Source organism: Setaria italica, chromosome VIII (assembly GCF_000263155.2).
Source record: "Setaria italica strain Yugu1 chromosome VIII, Setaria_italica_v2.0, whole genome shotgun sequence".
NCBI classification, from domain to species: domain Eukaryota; kingdom Viridiplantae; phylum Streptophyta; class Magnoliopsida; order Poales; family Poaceae; genus Setaria; species Setaria italica.
This window is the reverse complement of record NC_028457.1, coordinates 6,737,230-6,754,664: the sequence shown is the minus strand read 5'-3', so window position 1 is coordinate 6,754,664 and position 17,435 is coordinate 6,737,230. Positions and strand designations below refer to the sequence as shown.

The 17,435-nt window shown below is 50.3% G+C and overlaps 1 protein-coding gene across 1 annotated transcript; it reads left to right on the top strand.

Annotated features, from left to right (window-relative positions):
• The first annotated feature begins 935 nt into the window (after positions 1-935).
• On the top strand, positions 936-4,662 carry LOC101780630 (protein disulfide-isomerase). Its single transcript, XM_004978872.4, has 10 exons — positions 936-1,191; positions 1,845-1,875; positions 1,974-2,261; positions 2,344-2,532; positions 2,673-2,798; positions 3,212-3,349; positions 3,438-3,557; positions 3,648-3,765; positions 3,924-4,036; positions 4,138-4,662. Exons 1-10 carry the CDS (start codon positions 1,010-1,012, stop codon positions 4,366-4,368), a joined length of 1,536 nt encoding a protein of 511 aa, XP_004978929.1. The 5' UTR covers positions 936-1,009; the 3' UTR covers positions 4,369-4,662.
• The last annotated feature ends 12,773 nt before the right edge of the window (positions 4,663-17,435 follow it).

Sequence of the window (17,435 nt, the reverse complement as noted above, 5' to 3'; positions counted from 1 at the left end):
TCAGGTCTAACCATCCCAAACATCATGAGCATAACCAAGATTTCCTCGATCCCCATACGAACCACTTGCTCACGAGCTGAGAGGGTGGGCCCTAACACGCGCAGAGTCAACTGTCAAAATCCTTGAAAGGATAAGGTAACCAATCCTGAAATTTTACTATTCCAGAAGTAGGCTTGCCGAAGCCATCACAGTATTTTGATCTTTGTAAATACAATTACAGAGGCAGTATCCTCTGAAAGGATGAGAGTCAACATGCCCTGAATTTTTACTATCCCAGAAGTAATCTTACCGAAGCCATTACAGTATTTTGGTCTTGTAAATACATAACTACGGAGGCAGTATACGGTTGCAAACTTGCAATACGGTATCCGGTCCAGCGCGGTTTCCCTGTCCGTAGTCTCTACGCCCAGATCCCGTCCGTATACGCTTTGGACCTCACCTAGGTCGCGCGGCTAATCAGAGGCCGTGGACATGTCACATCGGTGAGGTGGCGCGCCCTCATTGGGCGACGCCCGGCCAGGAACGTGGCGGCCTGCCACCGTGTCCCCGGCGGCGCGTGTCCCGCGTGGCCTGCCAAATTCCCATCGCATTTAAGGCAGCATACTTTTTAAGACCGCCCACTTTTAAGCCCCCCCTTAATTATTACTAATTACTCCCTAAAACTCTATGACACCGGGTCTTATCCAAGTAATTCCCTATCTCATTATCCCTAGCACCCCTTAATTACGCGAAGATTTCAGGTTATTTGCAGTAACCACACGGGCTTATCTGCAAACGTGGGCTGCAAATATCTCGTGACCCCCGCAGGCCGCGCCCGGTTCCAAGAGAGCCCGCCGGCGGTGGGTCCCGGGTGGCAGGGACTCGTATCCCAGAGGTGGACCCGGCCCCGGTGTGGACTCTCCTCCTCGCGTGCTCCGCCCCCTTTTAAACCCCCCCGAGCCCGAGCCTGCCTACGCCGTGTCCCGTCTCCGGAGAAAATCTACCACACCACACTCCCCCTGCTCAAGCCATGGCGACCCGGGCCTGGATCTCGCTGCTGCTCGCGCTCGCCGTCGCGCTCTCCGCGCCGGCTGCGGCGAGGGCGGAGGAGGCCGCCGCGGAGGGGGAGGCCGTGCTCACCCTCGACGTCGACTCCTTCGACGAGGCCGTCGCCAAGCACCCCTTCATGGTCATCGAGTTCTACGCCCCGTGGTGAGTGCTCGCTCGTGCGCTCTCCGAACCGATTCACCTAGGGTTAAAGGGTAGATCTCGCGCTGGGGTCGCGAGGGTCCAGCGGGCCTGGATCGGGGGATTCCACTGCGGTTGGAGTACAGAGACATGTTCGGGTTTTCAGATGCGCGGCTTAGGGAGGCGTGTGGCGCGTTCGGGGATCTGGTTTTGGTCCCGATGCGTCGTTTGGGGTCACGGCTAGCGCCGATTTAGTCGCTGGCCTTCGCGTGGATTTGTTTTGTCTTCGGTGCTCCCGTGCGGGAGCACGGAGTTCCAGGTCCACACTCGGATGAGTAGTGAGAAGTAATTTTCGTGTATTTAGAAAAGTTGATTCGTGTCATCGACGGTTTAGGAGAAATGAACGGGGTTTTTGTTGGGTTTTTCTGCGGTTGGTGGGGTTGATTTGACGTTTTGGGAGGCTTTTTCCATGATGGATTTAGGAGTTTAGGTGCTCACTTGCAAGTTGCAACATTACTGATGTGTTATTACTAACGTGTGATTGCTGCTGGGGCTCACTTGCAAGTTGCAACCTCATCGAGGTGTTAATTTTTGTGTGATTGCTGCTGCTGGGCCTACATGATGTCTGCTGATTTGTTCTAGTTGCTGTAACTAATGTAGTCAAATTGAATTCGCAGGTGTGGACACTGCAAGGCACTCGCTCCAGAGGTAATGCTTCTGCAACCTGTTGTTGCTCACTCTACAGGAGAGTTCTGTGTTGACTGGTTTAATCTCATATGCTAGACGCATTTTCTGCGATGTTTCAGTATGAGAGGGCCGCACAGGCGCTTAGCAAGCACGACCCACCTATTGTTCTCGCTAAGGTTGATGCCAACGAGGACAAGAACAGGCCGCTTGCTACCAAGTACGAGATCCAAGGGTTCCCGACCCTCAAGATCTTCAGGAACCAGGGCAAGAACATTCAGGAGTACAAGGGACCTAGGGAGGCTGAGGGCATTGTTGAGTACCTGAAGAAGCAGGTTGGCCCTGCTTCCAAGGAGATCAAGTCACCGGAAGATGCAGCATCCCTTATTGATGACAAGAAGATCTACATTGTAAGCTCCTAATTCAGTATCATGACTTTTTTTTTTGTTCAATTGATGTTCTTGAGGTGATTACTGACTATGCGCTCTATAGGTTGGTGTCTTCACAGAATTCAGTGGCACTGAGTTCACAAACTTCATGGAGGTTGCTGAGAAGCTGAGGGCTGACTACGACTTCGGTCACACCCTGCATGCCAACCATCTCCCACGTGGTGATGCTGCGGTTGAGAGGCCTTTGGTTAGGCTGTTGAAGCCGTTTGATGAGCTTGTTGTTGACAGCAAGGTTTTTCTCTCATTCTCTGTTTTACTTTGCACTAATCTTTGCTGGCACTCATGTATCCTATGCAGATGATTAAGCATACTAGCTATGCTACTATCATGTGTGAAGTGTCACTAAAGTCACATTGCTTCCACATTGTGCAGGATTTTGATGTCGCTGCTCTGGAGAAGTTTATTGATGCTAGCAGCACCCCCCGGGTTGTTACTTTTGACAAGAACCCCGACAACCACCCATACCTCTTGAAGTTCTTCCAAAGCTCAGCCACCAAGGTAAGAACAAGAAACTTGTTCTTGAAATATCTTGAGTACTACTTCTATCGGTATATTGTTGGTTAAATTGATCAAGAGTTTTGGTAATGGTTAGTTACTACTGGATATGTGCTTAGTCATGCCCAAGCTACCTTTTCTGCATCCAACTAGCCTAAGTTTGCCATTTTACTGTATTGAATGCAATGCTGGGCATATTTGAAGCCTGCGTTGCTCTTGTTAGATATGAAGTATATATTTTGGTGCCATCAATGAACTTTTCAAAAATATTCAACTGCTTGTTTGATTTATATTTTATTTTATTAGTTGTGACTTGAAAAAGCTTTGTGATTAGAAAAGGCTGTTCACAGCTTTGTGATTTATATTTTATTTGTCGAATACTGACTATTTTCACTGTTCTGTGACACGATTGGCAGGCTATGCTATTTTTGAACTTCTCCACTGGACCTTTTGACTCCTTCAAGAATGTTTATTCTGCTGCCGCAGAGGAGTTCAAGGACAAGGAAATCAAGTTCCTCATTGGTGATATTGACGCTTCCCAGGGTGCCTTCCAGGTTTGGCTCTCACTTCCCCACCTTACACTGATGCTCTTAATATATACTGGAAACCTTCACGCTAACATTCAATTTGTTGGAATGGCAGTACTTTGGTCTGAAAGCGGAGCAGGCACCCCTTATCCTCATCCAGGATAGTGAATCCAAGAAGTTCTTGAAGGATAACATTGAGGCTGACCAGATTGTCTCATGGTTGAAGGAGTACTTTGTAAGTATTGATTTGAATTTTAATGCATTGATGTGATGTTTTGTTCCATTTCATATGATTTTAGATCTCATTGATCCTCTTTATTCGTAGGATGGCAAATTGTCACCGTTCAAGAAGTCTGAGCCTATTCCTGAGGTCAACAACGAGCCTGTTAAGGTGGTTGTGGCTGACAGCATCCACGATGTGGTCTTCAAGTCTGGGAAAAATGGTATGCATCCTCTGATTAATCTGTTTTCATTAATTAGGAATTGTTTCTGGTTGGATACTTGAGTACACTTGGCATGTAGTTCTTATCTTCATCCCTATGATGGAAGTCTGTATAAGTAAGCTTGAAATCCCCTTGATATATCTATATTCCTGGTGCAGTTCTTATTGAATTCTATGCCCCGTGGTGTGGACACTGCAAGAAGCTGGCACCTATTTTGGAGGAGGCTGCCACCACACTTCAGAGTGATGAAGAAGTTGTGATTGCTAAGATGGTACGTTTCCTCCCAACGATGTGTCTTGAGCACTATTCTTCATGAATCCCTGTGGCAGAATCCAATTTCTGCAAACACCATCTCACAATATTTGTTCCCAGGATGCAACCGAGAACGACGTGCCCAGCGAGTTTGAGGTCCAGGGCTACCCGACCATGTACTTCGTGACCCCCAGCGGGAAGGTCACCTCCTACGACGCCGGCAGGACGGCTGATGAGATCGTCGACTTCATCAAGAAGAACAAGGAGACATCTGGCACCGGCCAGGCAACGACGACTGAGAAGGCGGCGGACCCAGCCACCACCGCAGAGTCCGTGAAGGACGAGCTGTAAAACCCTATGCCTCTGGACGCTTGTGGCTGTGAGCATGGGAGAGGGGAGAGGGAAAACCTGGCGCCGCTAACATGTTTGACAGCTCCAACGCCAGATTTTGCGAGGGAGAGAGAGGCAAGGAGAGAGAAGGGGAACCGCAGGCATGTCTGGATCCCATTGAGAATGATTCTGTACAATCACAGTACCTTTTAGTTGATTCTGAGAAGTGACAGTAGAAAGATATGGATTGTGGTCGGGCTGAATGAATAAAGGGGCTGTTCCGCCTCGTTGCATGTACTTGCATGCATCATGGTATGTTTCTGTCTGGGCAGGATCGCAAATTGGGAGAGATCACAGGGGTCTATTTGGTTTGTTTTCAAATGTTTACTACGCTTTCTTTTACGACTGCGGTACTGCGGCGGAGAGAATTTGCAAAAGCTACAGGGCTCTTTCTGTTACGACTGCGTTACTGCGGCGGACAGCGACATAATAGTATTTTTCTCTCACAATAAATTATCAACTACTACATAATAGTATTTTTTTTCATAACAAATCAGCGACTATATAATAGTATTTTTTCTCATAACAAATCAGCTGTTTCAGCTTTTCAACCGCTATTTTATGTAGAAATTTCGATATGTGGCCGGAAAACCTGACGCGTGATTCAGTATCGCCGTATCAGTAAGGGGTAAAAGCTTGGTGGTCTGAGGTCTTTGTGCACGTGTCCACAGTACTTTTAGCTTGCCGGGATGGGGCAAGCTTAGCAACGGGAATTGAGTGAACCTTTTCTGCGCCTCTCTTACGAGCCAGTAGAAGGGAACCCATGTGTTCTCCAGGTTACCTTATCATCCAGCGTATTGTGATTGTAGGTCCTCAGTAACTCTTAAAATTCTTATCACATCAAATATTTAGATACTAATTAGGAGTACTAAATATAAACTAATTACAAAACCAATTGCACAGATGAGGCTAATTTGCGAGACGAATCTATTAAATCTAATTAGTTCATGATTTGACAATGTGGTGTTACAGTAAACATGGGATGATGGATTAATTAGGCTTAATAGATTCGTCTCGGAAATTAGCCTCCATCTGTGTAATTAGTTTTATAATTAGCTCATGTTTAGTCCTCCTAAGTAGCCTCCAAATATTCGATGTGACATGAATTTTAATCTGGACTAAATTAAACACCCCCGCATTCTGTTGCAACACACAAAATAAAAAGGTCAGCTAAAATGCAGCAGTCGCCAACGTTCCTTATGTCTATATGTGCTCTGTTCCAAGGTACTTTGTCAGGGTGGGAGGAAGAGGGTCGAATTAAAATGGACGACAGATATTTGTATTAGCTCAAGGTCTATGTGATGGGAACAATTTTATGCTACAAACACAGAATTATCGATTAAAAATAGTAATATGGAGAAGGAAAAAAAATGTTTGAAGCATGTAGAGCCGGAAGCACCCCTTGTTTCAAAGAAAGGAGAACGGATTATTCACATCTAGTTTAATGGTCAGAGGCAAAATAAAATCTAAGCAGAGCCATGGTAACTTGGTAAGTCAGACCTTGGGTCACTAGTAGAGAAATGACTTTCCATCCACCCCCTTTTGTCCCGGTTTAAAGTTGGCCCGGGATAAAAGGTTCACCAACCGGGACTAAAACTCGGTCACTGGTGGGGGGCTCACCAACCGGGACCTTTTATCCCGGTTGCAAAGGCTAGTGGGAAAAAAAGACTCTGAGAGGCATTTTATCCCGGTTTGAAACACCAACCGGGATAAAAGGGGGTCTTTTATCCCGGTTGGTGTTTCCAACCGGGATAAAAGGGTCCCCCACGAGTTAATACAAAAGGATAGTATCCCCTACATAGTCAGATGTGGTGTGTAGGTGGGATGGTAAGGAAGCTAAGCGCGAGGCTGGAGGTTGTGGGTTCGAATCCCACGAACCGCGCACGTGCATATTTCGCGTGAAAAATCGCGTGACTTGTGACTTGTGACTTGTGACTTGTGACTTGCGCGTGTGGGGGGGCCTCCTGGGAGCTCGGGAATTTTTTTTTTTGCAGCGTCGGCGCTCTCGACCCTTTTATCCCGGTGAGTGACCCGGGATAAAAGACCCCCCCTTTTGTCCCGGTTGGTTTATCCCGGATGCATTTCCGAGATCTTTGCACCCTACCAACCGGGATAATAGGCGAGTTCTCCACCAGTGGGTGAAAATAGGGATGTCTATCGATATGTCCAAATTCGTTTCTCGGATAAGAATATGGATATATCCAAGTCTCTGCACAGACATGGATATACATAATATGCGCATATGAATATGTAGAGATATATAGTTATAAATGTGAATAAGATGAAGTTTATTCTTTTCTCTTGTTCCATCACTTAATTCTATCAATCCTACCTGTTATTTTACTATTTGGTACTATAGCCCATACATATATTGTGTGATAAATGTGGCATTTCATCTCCAATCGAACGGTCCAAAATCATCTGAAGTCGTAAAACCGTAGCAAAACTGGCTCTCTGGCTAAAGGTAGAGGATCAACGTATTAAATGGGTTTCTCTATGTCGAAGTTCCATCATGCTCATGTAAGATAAAATTGTTATTTTACAATACGACGAATAGATTCAGGTTCAGATAGTACACGATTGTGAGGGTGAAAGAAAAAATGGCAAAAAGCTACAATTTCATACACAGAAATTTTGAAGTGTGGCTCACCTGACTTGCAGTTCAGTAGTTGCTATCTGTCAGAAGTTTTAGCTGATGATTTGGGTCTTGGTGCACGCGTGCACAGTAGAGAATTATGGCGGAACCACTCAAATTAACTCGGCTAAAGCACACTTAAGTTGCCTGACATGCGATCATGTACTTTAATCAAGTCAACTTGCCTGACACGCGATCATGTACTTTAATCAAGTCAACTTGGTCGTCCGTCGGATTGCATCTGATAAACCACTTAACGCAAGATCAAGAAAGCAAAGCTCACTCGAAGGTAAGTGGTTACAGAGATAACAACAGTCCATCCAAAATTAAACATAATGCAATGATTTATTACAACACAAGGTTCGAAATTCAAACATAATTTACAGAGTTTTCAAGCAACGGAAATAAAATAAGCGGAAGCTAGACGTCGTTGCATGATATCATGAAGAAGCCGATCATGATATCACTGGTCCCTGTCCTTGCCGTTCGAGGAGGGATTCCACTCGACCGTCCAATCTGGAGGGAGCTGGATAGGCCAAGTAACACTTGCAGTGAACTCATCAATATCAAGACCTAAAAAGATGTGCCACAAGCAAGGCTGAGCAACTATGCTCAACAAGACTTAACCGACCGGTGGTACTATTTCACCAACACGTAGACATGCAATTTTTGGCTGAGGGGATTTATTTTTGCCAAAAGCAATTAGTGTAGGTCCTTACTTTCAAAATTTTAGCCACGGGTTCTATGTTCGTTTACCAGTCTAAGTTAGCAACTATACTAAACAAGCATAGTTTCCAAGCAATGTATGACAAGCATCAATATTAACATCATCATCATATTCCATTCTTACTCAGTGTAGCATAGCGATCAAGCAGTCCCAAACTGCGAGAGGCAGACGAATCGATTCAAATTTATTAACCATGCATGACGAACCTAATACCACGACATTCGCGCATCATGGATGACCGCTTCACTTGTCAGCTGTCGCCGTCAATTTCCAAGCACGTGTCAGGGCCAAACTACCTTTGGCATGCAATGCTCCACAGTCCCAGTCTCTGCCGTACTGTGACCGCACATGCACCCACATGATGCACCATGGGAACTTCGTTCCAAGGACAGCAGGAGTATAAGCCACGTCCCAATTCAATCAGGTACTAGACTTTCCTATCCCATACTAGGTATGAGATTAGTATTTTCAAACACTTGATCACGAACACTATCACATCTCGACCTTAGTCGAATTTCATGTAGACTGACGGAGCATACCACCGAGTACCGAATATAAGTCCGACCCCATCTATCATCCTTATAGTTGTAACATAAGTACAACAATTAACTCCTATAACTCACGAGTGACAGGAAATCACTCGACTTTTACCGAGTCCTATTAAGCATTGCAACTTCTCGACTTAACATACTAGTGTTCAGATCAAGGGTACTAAATTCATGCACCTATGGTTTCAAACAACTCCTGGAACGTAAATGCCTAATCAAAGCAATCAATTGTATTGCAAGTATTTAAAAATGGGAAAAATATGCTCCGGGGCTTGCCTTCAAACTCAAAGTTAGCTAGCTGGTCTTTGGCTTGCTCTTGCTCTTGCACGGGCTCGACTCCGACGTGATGTAGATCCGCTATGGCCTCCTCTTCCTGCGTCGGGTGAAGCTCGTAGGTGCCGTCGGCGAGGTTCACTTCTACACGAGATGCAAATGCAACGAGGTGATGACTTTATTTCAAGGATCTGAATGGCATTTCACATATTATTATAAAGTAAACATGATTGCAAGACACTTCTCTTCGACCGACACACACACACCGACTTTGCGTAGATAAAGCATCTTCATGATTTCGGCTTTCTTGATGGTGATTGTGTACACATATATATTACTTGCTTAGTTACTTAAGATCGAAAAGTTATACTATTTCTAATGTTTTTTTACCTCTTCCAATATACCCTTTTTATCCTTATTCTCATTTAATGAATTCTTTATCGCATTTAAACCGGTTCATCTTCCAAATTTTATTTCATGAATCCAAATATCAAGCTATGAAGCTGCAAATTTACCAGCAACTTAACTTTGTCATTAATAAGCTACTTCATAAATTTGAGATCCATTGGAGGTGCACAGAAATGATTAAAATTGTTTTAACACCCTAACGTAGCATGTAATTAACTATTTTTAAAACACAAACCATAATGAATTTGGGTATGAAATTTTAACAATAGTTTTATGGGTGAATTAGAGACTTTTGTGAATTTTTCATAATTTTTAGTGAAGGACATATATTTTCCATATATTACTCTTATTTATTTTTCTCTAAAAAGGAAAGTAGGTTTTATTAACTTTCAGACAAGGTTTAATATTTTTCTTTGAACTATACTTCATCACTGATTTACTCCGTGTGGTTTCACGTTTTTCTCATCTCTCTGGATTAAGTATTATGCAAAAGATAATGTTTATCCTTAGGTTGCAATTATAAAACAAAAATAGAGACTTAAACGTAAGTGCTAGGCTCCAACTAATTTTTTGAAGCTTCTATTCTCTGAGATAAGCACTTGAGAGTTGGATTCATCATTTTAGCATTTTTCCTTGATTTTTTATGATTTAAATAGCCTAAACAAGGATTAAATCATATAACATTAATTCTAATAGTGACATGTGCTAAATTTATTTTTATAAGACACTACACATCACACTGAGTCTAGCAAAATTGATTTGGCATTTTTCCTATTTTTCTATGATTTTTGGGGCATTATCAAAGTTAAACTATTAATCTGCCAACAAAAACATAATCGAAACAGCTTTGCAAACAGGCCCTCCTAAGTTTTCAACAATCACAACCAAGCCCTCGCACAGGTTTCCAAGGCAAACTTACAGGCGGACCCTCATTCTTTCAACTAATCACGAAAAGATCATGTCAGCTTTACACCGAGACCCCTAAAGTTCTAAAACTTCACAGATGTGCCCTTGCTACTTACATCTAGGCCCTCGCAAAAGTTTTCGGTTCACAAATAAGCCCTCAGGCGCGCGCGACGGTGGTCTAGCCGCAATTCCGACGATGCGCCGCCTAACTTAGGGCAATAAGCGGGTGGGGAGACGCGCGTGCTCACCTTGAGGGGGTTTGGTGCAGGTTGAGGGCGAGGAGGCAGCTCGTCAGAGCGGAACGCGGATGGGGAAAGCTCCGGTGGGCAACAGACGAGCGCTGGAGCTTTGTGAGGTGGTGGCGGAGCGAGCGGCGGCGACGGCGAGGTGCGGGGCTGGGTGGAGCAGGGGGCTCCGCGGCGGGGTGGCTCGGCGGTGGGCGTGAAATAGAGCAGGGGAGCGGGGGCAATGGCGCGAGGGGGAAAGGGGGCACAGGCGGCAGGCTTGCCCCTTTTATAGGGCCAGGGCGATACGGGCAAGCGAGGTGGAGGGGTAGCGCTGGCGGACGGGAACGGAGGGGTGCGGGACGGGCGATCCATGGCGGCGGCGCCATTGGCGCAGAGGGGCGCGACAGGCGAGGCTTGCGGCCATGGGCCGGGAGCAAGGCGTGCGCGGCAGGGGCGGCTTTGCCGGGGTGCATGACTGGCGGAGCTGGCACTCGAGACGTCGTGTCCCGAGGCGCCGGTTAGCGAAGGCGGCAGCAGCGTGCAGGGCGCGTCACGGGGGGGGGGGGAGCAGAGGACCGGTCGTGACTGGGTGAGACGGAGCGGGGCAGAGGGGTTGCAGGGGTGCAGGCGACCACGACGCGCGACTAGGGAAGCTGGGCGCGTCGACCCATCCTGTCGCGGCCGGGGACGGGCGACGGAGCGGCACCAGTGGACGTGCTCCACGGGGCGGGCGCAAGTGGAGCGCGGCGGCAAGCTCGCGCCAGCGAGCTCTGGCACGCGGGATCTGCAGGATAGGATGCAGGGCCGGTCTTTGGGACCAATTTACTCCAGATTTTTGAACTGCCCGGCACTTTCTCCCTTTACAAAACTTGTAGTTCAAAGGTTTAAGTTCAAACTTTACAAAAGGTTTTTGTTCAAATTCCAAACGTATTTGGTGATAAAATGCTCCAAAGTTTGCTAGAACGCGACGTTGCAGACTTAAAGAAAATTCAGCCGATTTGACAGTGTTGATCAATCTAGCTGTGTTTGACTTGATTTTTGAAAAGCTTTTGTGCAGATTTGGCCTAACTCCAATAATCAAAGTTTTGAAGGACTCGTAGCACTAAAACTTTCTTATAAGGTTTGACTTGAGCTTACATTTGAAAATGTGAGATAAAGGGCTCCAAGGTTGGGACTTTTCCTGTCTTTCTTAATTTGTCGCAGATTTGAATTTTTGAGTTTTTGAACGTCTTCTGCTCAAATTCAAAGAAAACTCTAAATACAAAAGTTGTTAGTGAAGACGAGTTCTACAACTCTTAGTTGGACAAATTTTTAAGTTCTTATATAAAAATTTGAATTACTGCCATAACACTCTTTAAGCTCTTGAGGGGCAAAAGTGACCTTTTCTCATGTACTTAGCTGCTAATTGCTCTCTTAGGCTCTAATGGCTTCACTTAGGCTTAAACACGGTTTAATTAACGCAGGTTTGTTACAAGAATTTTCACTCCTTTTAGCTTAACGGGATGGGGCAAGCTTAGCAGCCGTATTGGACTTTTGAACTCCTGTTGCTCTGAACTTCTTGTTCGCCTCTCCTACCAGCGGGTAGCAGGGAAGCCATTTGTTCTACTCACAATCCTGCTAATATTCGTGGTACTTTTGTTAGGGTGAGGTTGGGAATATTGGTTGAATTAAATTGATAGCAGATATCCGCATGACCGCATTAGCCGATGTTCGTATTTAGTCAAAGATAAATGTAGTATAAGGAATTCGTATTGCAGTTGACAAACAGATGCGAATAGCGATATATAAAAAATATTTCTCAGATTGTGGATATATCAAATTCTTATGTACAAGCACTTATAAATATGAGTAGATGAAGTTTATTCCTTTTATCTTGTTCTCTAACTTGTTTGTTTAGTTCACTTAATCCTTACTATTTGGCACTGTACCTCACTTAATCCTTCCAATCCTACCTGTTATTTTACTATTTGGCACTGTACAAGAGACGTATACCATAGGGATAGATGTGGCCTTTTCATCTCCCATCAGACGGTCCAAAAATTATCTAAGGTCAACGGTTGCCCTCTGGCTTAGGTAGAGGATCACTCCATTAAAAATGGTCCTCCCTATGTTGGAGTTCCATCATGCTCATGACAGCTACAATTGTTATTTTACAATATATCAATAAAGCTATGGGATATTTTCGGACAACTGAATCTACTAAATATCCGAGTGTGCGCTCTGCTGGATAAGTCTTGGCTTCCTTGTGGGGTTGCTGGACAGTAGGTACTGCTGTCCTCCTTGTTGACTGGAGGAGGACAGTGGGGTACTGCTGGTCCTTTGTTGACTGAAGGAGGACAGTCGGGCTGCAGCATATGCTTGCTGCACCACCACTTTTGTTGACTACTTTTAGGGTAGGACAGTCCTAGGCATCTTAGACTAGATAGGACAGCATCAAAAGGCATCTTAGACTAGCATATGCCTTGATGCTTGGCTGGTTGGCTGCTTGGCCAGCTATAAATATGTATCCCCAACCCTTGGTTGGACATGGTATTGTAGAAAGAAAACCCAGAAAATTGCCCCAACTCTTCCTAGTGCCATCCTCTCGATGAGAATTACAGTTCAGATCCTAACAACTGGTATCAGAGCCGTACTATCCTGTAGCTTGAACATCTCCTGCTCACAACCCTCCCCAGCCACCTTTCGTCCCCAGTCGGTAGCAGAAGCACCGTCTGTCCCTGCTCACTCCTCTCCCTCTACGCAGACGAGCAGCAACTCGTCGGAAGCAGCCTCTTCCCCACGCAGCCCCCCGGTGGCGCGCTATGTTCGCAGGACAGTCTCAGCACTCGGTCGCCTCGAGCGCACGATGTCGGCAGGAGGCCGAGCTCGCTGCGGCAGAGGAGCGTACCCGAGTGGCGGCGGAGACCGCTGCGGCGGCGGCAAGGGCGTCGAGGCTGGCGGCGGCGGAGTTGGCTGCAGCAAGGGCGGAAGCGGCGGCGGCGGCAGATGCCGCACGTGTGGCGGCAGATGCCGCACGTGCGGCGGCAGCGGAGCTCGAGACTCTACGTGGCGGTAGCATCAGCAGCGCTACCTCTGCCGATGGCGGTACCGATGTAGAGCTCGTGCAAGCAAGGGAGGCGGCGCAGGAGCGGGCGGCGCAGTGGGCAGCCGAGCACCCCCGCGGGCGCGGCGGCAGCAGCCCCGACGGGCGTGCACGCGCCGGCGGCGCTTCAGGCGGGGACGCGCGCGACGACCGTGTTCCTGGTGGACATGGTGACCGCGACTTCCAGGGCGACCCGCACATCAACATCGCACTGGGGGTCCAGCGATTGCGGGAGAGGGCTGCCCAGCTGGAGGCGGAGATGGAGTTCGATCGGCGGCACGGCGGCCGGGTCGACGGAGAGCGTGGCCCTTACAGGCAGCGTGGCTCTCCCTCCCCGGACCGCCATCATGGCCGCCACGGGGCCCATGCTGTTGTCAGGGAAGTTGGCCCGGTGGTGGGTGGCCTACCCTCACCAAGACCAACTACGTCGAGTGGGCCGCGGTGATGAGGGTGAGGCTCCAGGTGCGGCACATGTGGGAGGCAGTCCGGTACGGCGACATCGACTACGATGAGGATCGACGGGCGTTGGACGCCCTCATCGCTGCAGTCCCGCCCGAGATGCAGTTCTCTCTTTCCCAGAAGCGGACTGCCAAGGAGGCTTGGGACGCCGTCGCTGCGGCACGCATCGGCAGCAATCGCGCCCGCAAGTCCACACTGCAAGCACTTCGCAAGGAGTGGGAGAACCTGGCCTTCAAGCCAGGTGAGGACGTTGATGACTTTGCTCTCCGTCTCAACACTCTGTTGCAGAAGATGGTGCAGTACGGCGACGACACCTACGGCGAGGAGAGAGCTGTCGAGAAGCTCCTCCGCTGCGTACCCGAGAAGTACAAGCAGATCGCTCGCTCGATCGAGTCTCTACTGGACCTCTCCAGGATGTCGATCGAGGAGGCGATAGGTTGCCTCAAGGTCGTCGACAGCGACGAGTCACAGCCTCCCTCAGGGCCTGTCATCATTGGCGGGAAGCTCCATTTTACTCAGGAGCAGTGGGAGGCCCGCCAGGGTGATCGGAAGAAGGGGGGCCTTCTTCCTCGACAGGCGGCCGCAGGCGCGGCAAGCCACGCAAGGCGCCCAAGGCTCGACGAGGTGTCGAGGGCGGTGCGCGAGGAGGCGCCCAGGGTGGTGCTGGCGGCGCGCGAGGAGGCGCCCAGGGTGGTGCCGCCGGCGAGCATAGGCCGCCACGAGACGACACGTGCCGCAACTGTGGCAGGCTTGGCCATTGGGCCAAGGACTGTCGACAGCCAAGACGCGGCCAGGCTCACGTCGCACTAGCGGAGGAGGAGGAGCCGGCTCTGCTCCTAGCACATGCAAGCATCGAGCTAACTCCAGCGGCATCGGCTGCAGCGGTTCTCCTCCACCTTAACGAGCCGAGGGCACACGCCTTCCTCGGCGATGGCTCCAGCAACGATAGGACTGAGGGGTGATGCCTCGACACCGGTGCTACCCAGCACATGACCGGTCAGCGAGAGTTCTTCACCGAGCTTGACTCTAGCGTCCGAGGCACCGTCAAGTTTGGGGATGCCTTCGGCTTAGAGATCAAGGGCGTCGGCTCCGTTATCTTCACCGTCGAGTCTGGAGAGCACAGGCTGCTCACCGGAGCGTACTACATCCCCACGCTGAGGAACTCTATCATCAGCCTGGGACAGCTCGAAGAGAACGGTTCGCGCATGGTGATCGACGACGGAGTCATGAGGATTTGGGACCGCCGTCGTCGCCTCCTTGCCAAGGTAACCAGAGGCGCAAATCGCCTCTACATCCTTAATGTGCAGGTGGCACAACCCTTCTGCCTCTCTGCTCGTCGGGATGACAAGGCGTGGCAGTGGCACGAGCGCTTCGGGCACCTTCATTTCGAGGCCCTGAAGCGGCTCAGTGCCAAGGAGATGGTGCGAGGCCTATCATGTCTTGATCACGTGGAGCAGTTCTGCGATGTCTGTGTATTGACAAAGCAGAGGCGGCTCCCCTTTCCCCAGCAGGCGAGCTTCCGAGCTAAGGAGCGGCTCGAGCTCGTGCACGGGGACTTGGTGGCCCGGTGACACCGGCCACACCCAGAGGACGACGCTACTTCTTGCTGCTCGTCGACGACCTCTCCCGCTACATATGGGTGATGGTCCTCGGCAGCAAGGGGGAGGCTGCGAACGCCATCAGGCGCACGCAGGCTGCTGCGGAGGTGGAGTGTGGCCGCAAGCTGCGCGTGCTGCGCACCGACAACGGCGGCGAATTCACGGCGGCTGAGTTCGCGTCGTACTGCGCTGATGAGGGCATTCAGCGCCACTACTCCGCGTCGTACAGCCCGCAGCAGAACGGCGTCGTTGAGCGGCGCAACCAGACGGTTGTGGGGATGACTCGGGCCCTCCTCAAGCAGAGGGGGATGCCGGCTGTTCTCTGGGGAGAGGCGGTGGTGACGGCTGTCTATATCCTCAACCGCTCGCCCACCAAGGCGCTCGACGGCAGGACGTCATACGAGGCTTGGCATGGGCGGAAGCCGGCGGTGTCCCACTTGCGGGTCTTTGGCTGCCTCGCGTTTGCCAAGGAGCTTGGCCACATCGGCAAGCTTGATAACAGGAGCACTCTAGGAGTGTTCATCGGCTACGCGGAGGGATCGAAGGCCTACCACATTCTCAACCCGGAGACACAGCGTGTGCGCACAGCGCGCGATGTTGTGTTCGACGAAGGGTGAGGATGGGCGTGGGACAAGGCGGTAGATGACGGTTCGACTCCGACGTACGACGACTTCGCTGTCGAGTACGTCCACTTCGAGGGAGCTGGGGGAGTAGGCAGCTCTTCTTCGTTGAGCGTGCCTACCCCGGTCCCCGAACCTCCACCGACTCCGACGCCTGCTACTCCGGTAGTGCCACGCTCTCCAGCCGCGACTTCGGCTGCGACGAGCTTCTCGCCGGCACCACCACAGCCGGCGACGCCACGTACTCCAGCACCGACGGCCACTCCTCCGGGCATGTCTACTCCGACACCAGCTCATGTCGAGCACAGCCCAGTGGAGTTCGCTACTCCGCTCTCTCACGATGAGGAGCGCATCGACGCGTACCACGACGGCGAGCAGTTGCGGTACCGTACAATGGAAGACCTCCTCGGCGACCAGCCGGTGCCAGGACTAGTGCCTCGCGACCTGGAGGCACAGTTGCACCTTGCATGCGACGACGGCGAACCTCGGTCTTTCGCGGAGGCCGAGAGACACGCGGCATGGCGCGCTGCGATGCAGTCGGAGATGGACGCGGTTGAGAAGAATTGCACATGGGAGCTTGCTGACCTCCCTCGCGGTCACCGCGCGATCACCCTTAAGTGGGTGTTCAAGCTGAAGAGGGATGAAGCCGGTGCCATCGTCAAGCACAAGGCTCACTTGGTGGCACACGGGTTCGTGCAGCAAGAGGGGATCGACTTCGACGATGCTTTCGCCCCCGTGGCACGGATGGAGTCCGTGCGACTCCTCCTTGCGCTGGCCGCCCAGGAAGGCTGGCGCGTTCATCACATGGACGTCAAGTCGGCGTTTCTTAACGGCGATTTGAAGGAGGAGGTCTACGTACACCAGCCGCCGGGTTTTGCGATCCCCGGCAAGGAGGGAAAGGTGTTGCGCTTGCGCAAGGCCCTCTATGGCCTGCGGCAGGCTCCGAGGGCGTGGAATGCCAAGTTGGATTCGACGCTCAAAGGGATGGGCTTCGAGCAAAGCCCACACGAGGCGGCCATCTACCGGCGGGGCAATGGAGAAAATGCCCTGCTGGTGGGTGTCTACATCGACGACTTGGTGATCACCGGCACTAAGGACGCGGAGGTGGCGGCGTTCAAGGAAGAAATGAAGGCCACCTTCCAGATGAGTGACCTAGGGCCTCTCTCCTTCTACCTGGGGATCGAGGTGCACCAGGATGACTCCGGGATCACGCTTCGACAGACCGCCTACGCCAAGCGCGTCGTGGAGCTAGCCGGGCTCACCGACTGCAACCCAGCTCTCACTCCGATGGAGGAGAGGCTGAAGCTGAGCCGCGACAGCACGACGGAGGAGGTAGACGCTACGCAGTACCGGCGTCTTGTGGGGAGCCTTCGCTACCTCGCCCACACACGACCGGACTTGGCTTTCTTCGTCGGCTATGTCAGTCGGTTCATGCAGCGACCGACGATGGAGCACCAGCAGGCTGTGAAGAGGATCGTCCGCTATGTTGCGGGGACTCTCGACCACGGTCTCTTCTACCCGAGGTGTCCCGGGGCGGCCCACTTC

Coding starts and splice junctions, on each gene's coding strand:
- LOC101780630 (XM_004978872.4), top strand. CDS start 1,010: ATGGCGACCCGGGCCTGGATCTCGCTGCTGCTCGCGCTCGCCGTCGCG. Junction 2,262..2,343: donor ATGACAAGAAGATCTACATT/GTAAGCTCCTAA, acceptor TGCGCTCTATAG/GTTGGTGTCTTCACAGAATT. Junction 4,037..4,137: donor AAGTTGTGATTGCTAAGATG/GTACGTTTCCTC, acceptor ATTTGTTCCCAG/GATGCAACCGAGAACGACGT.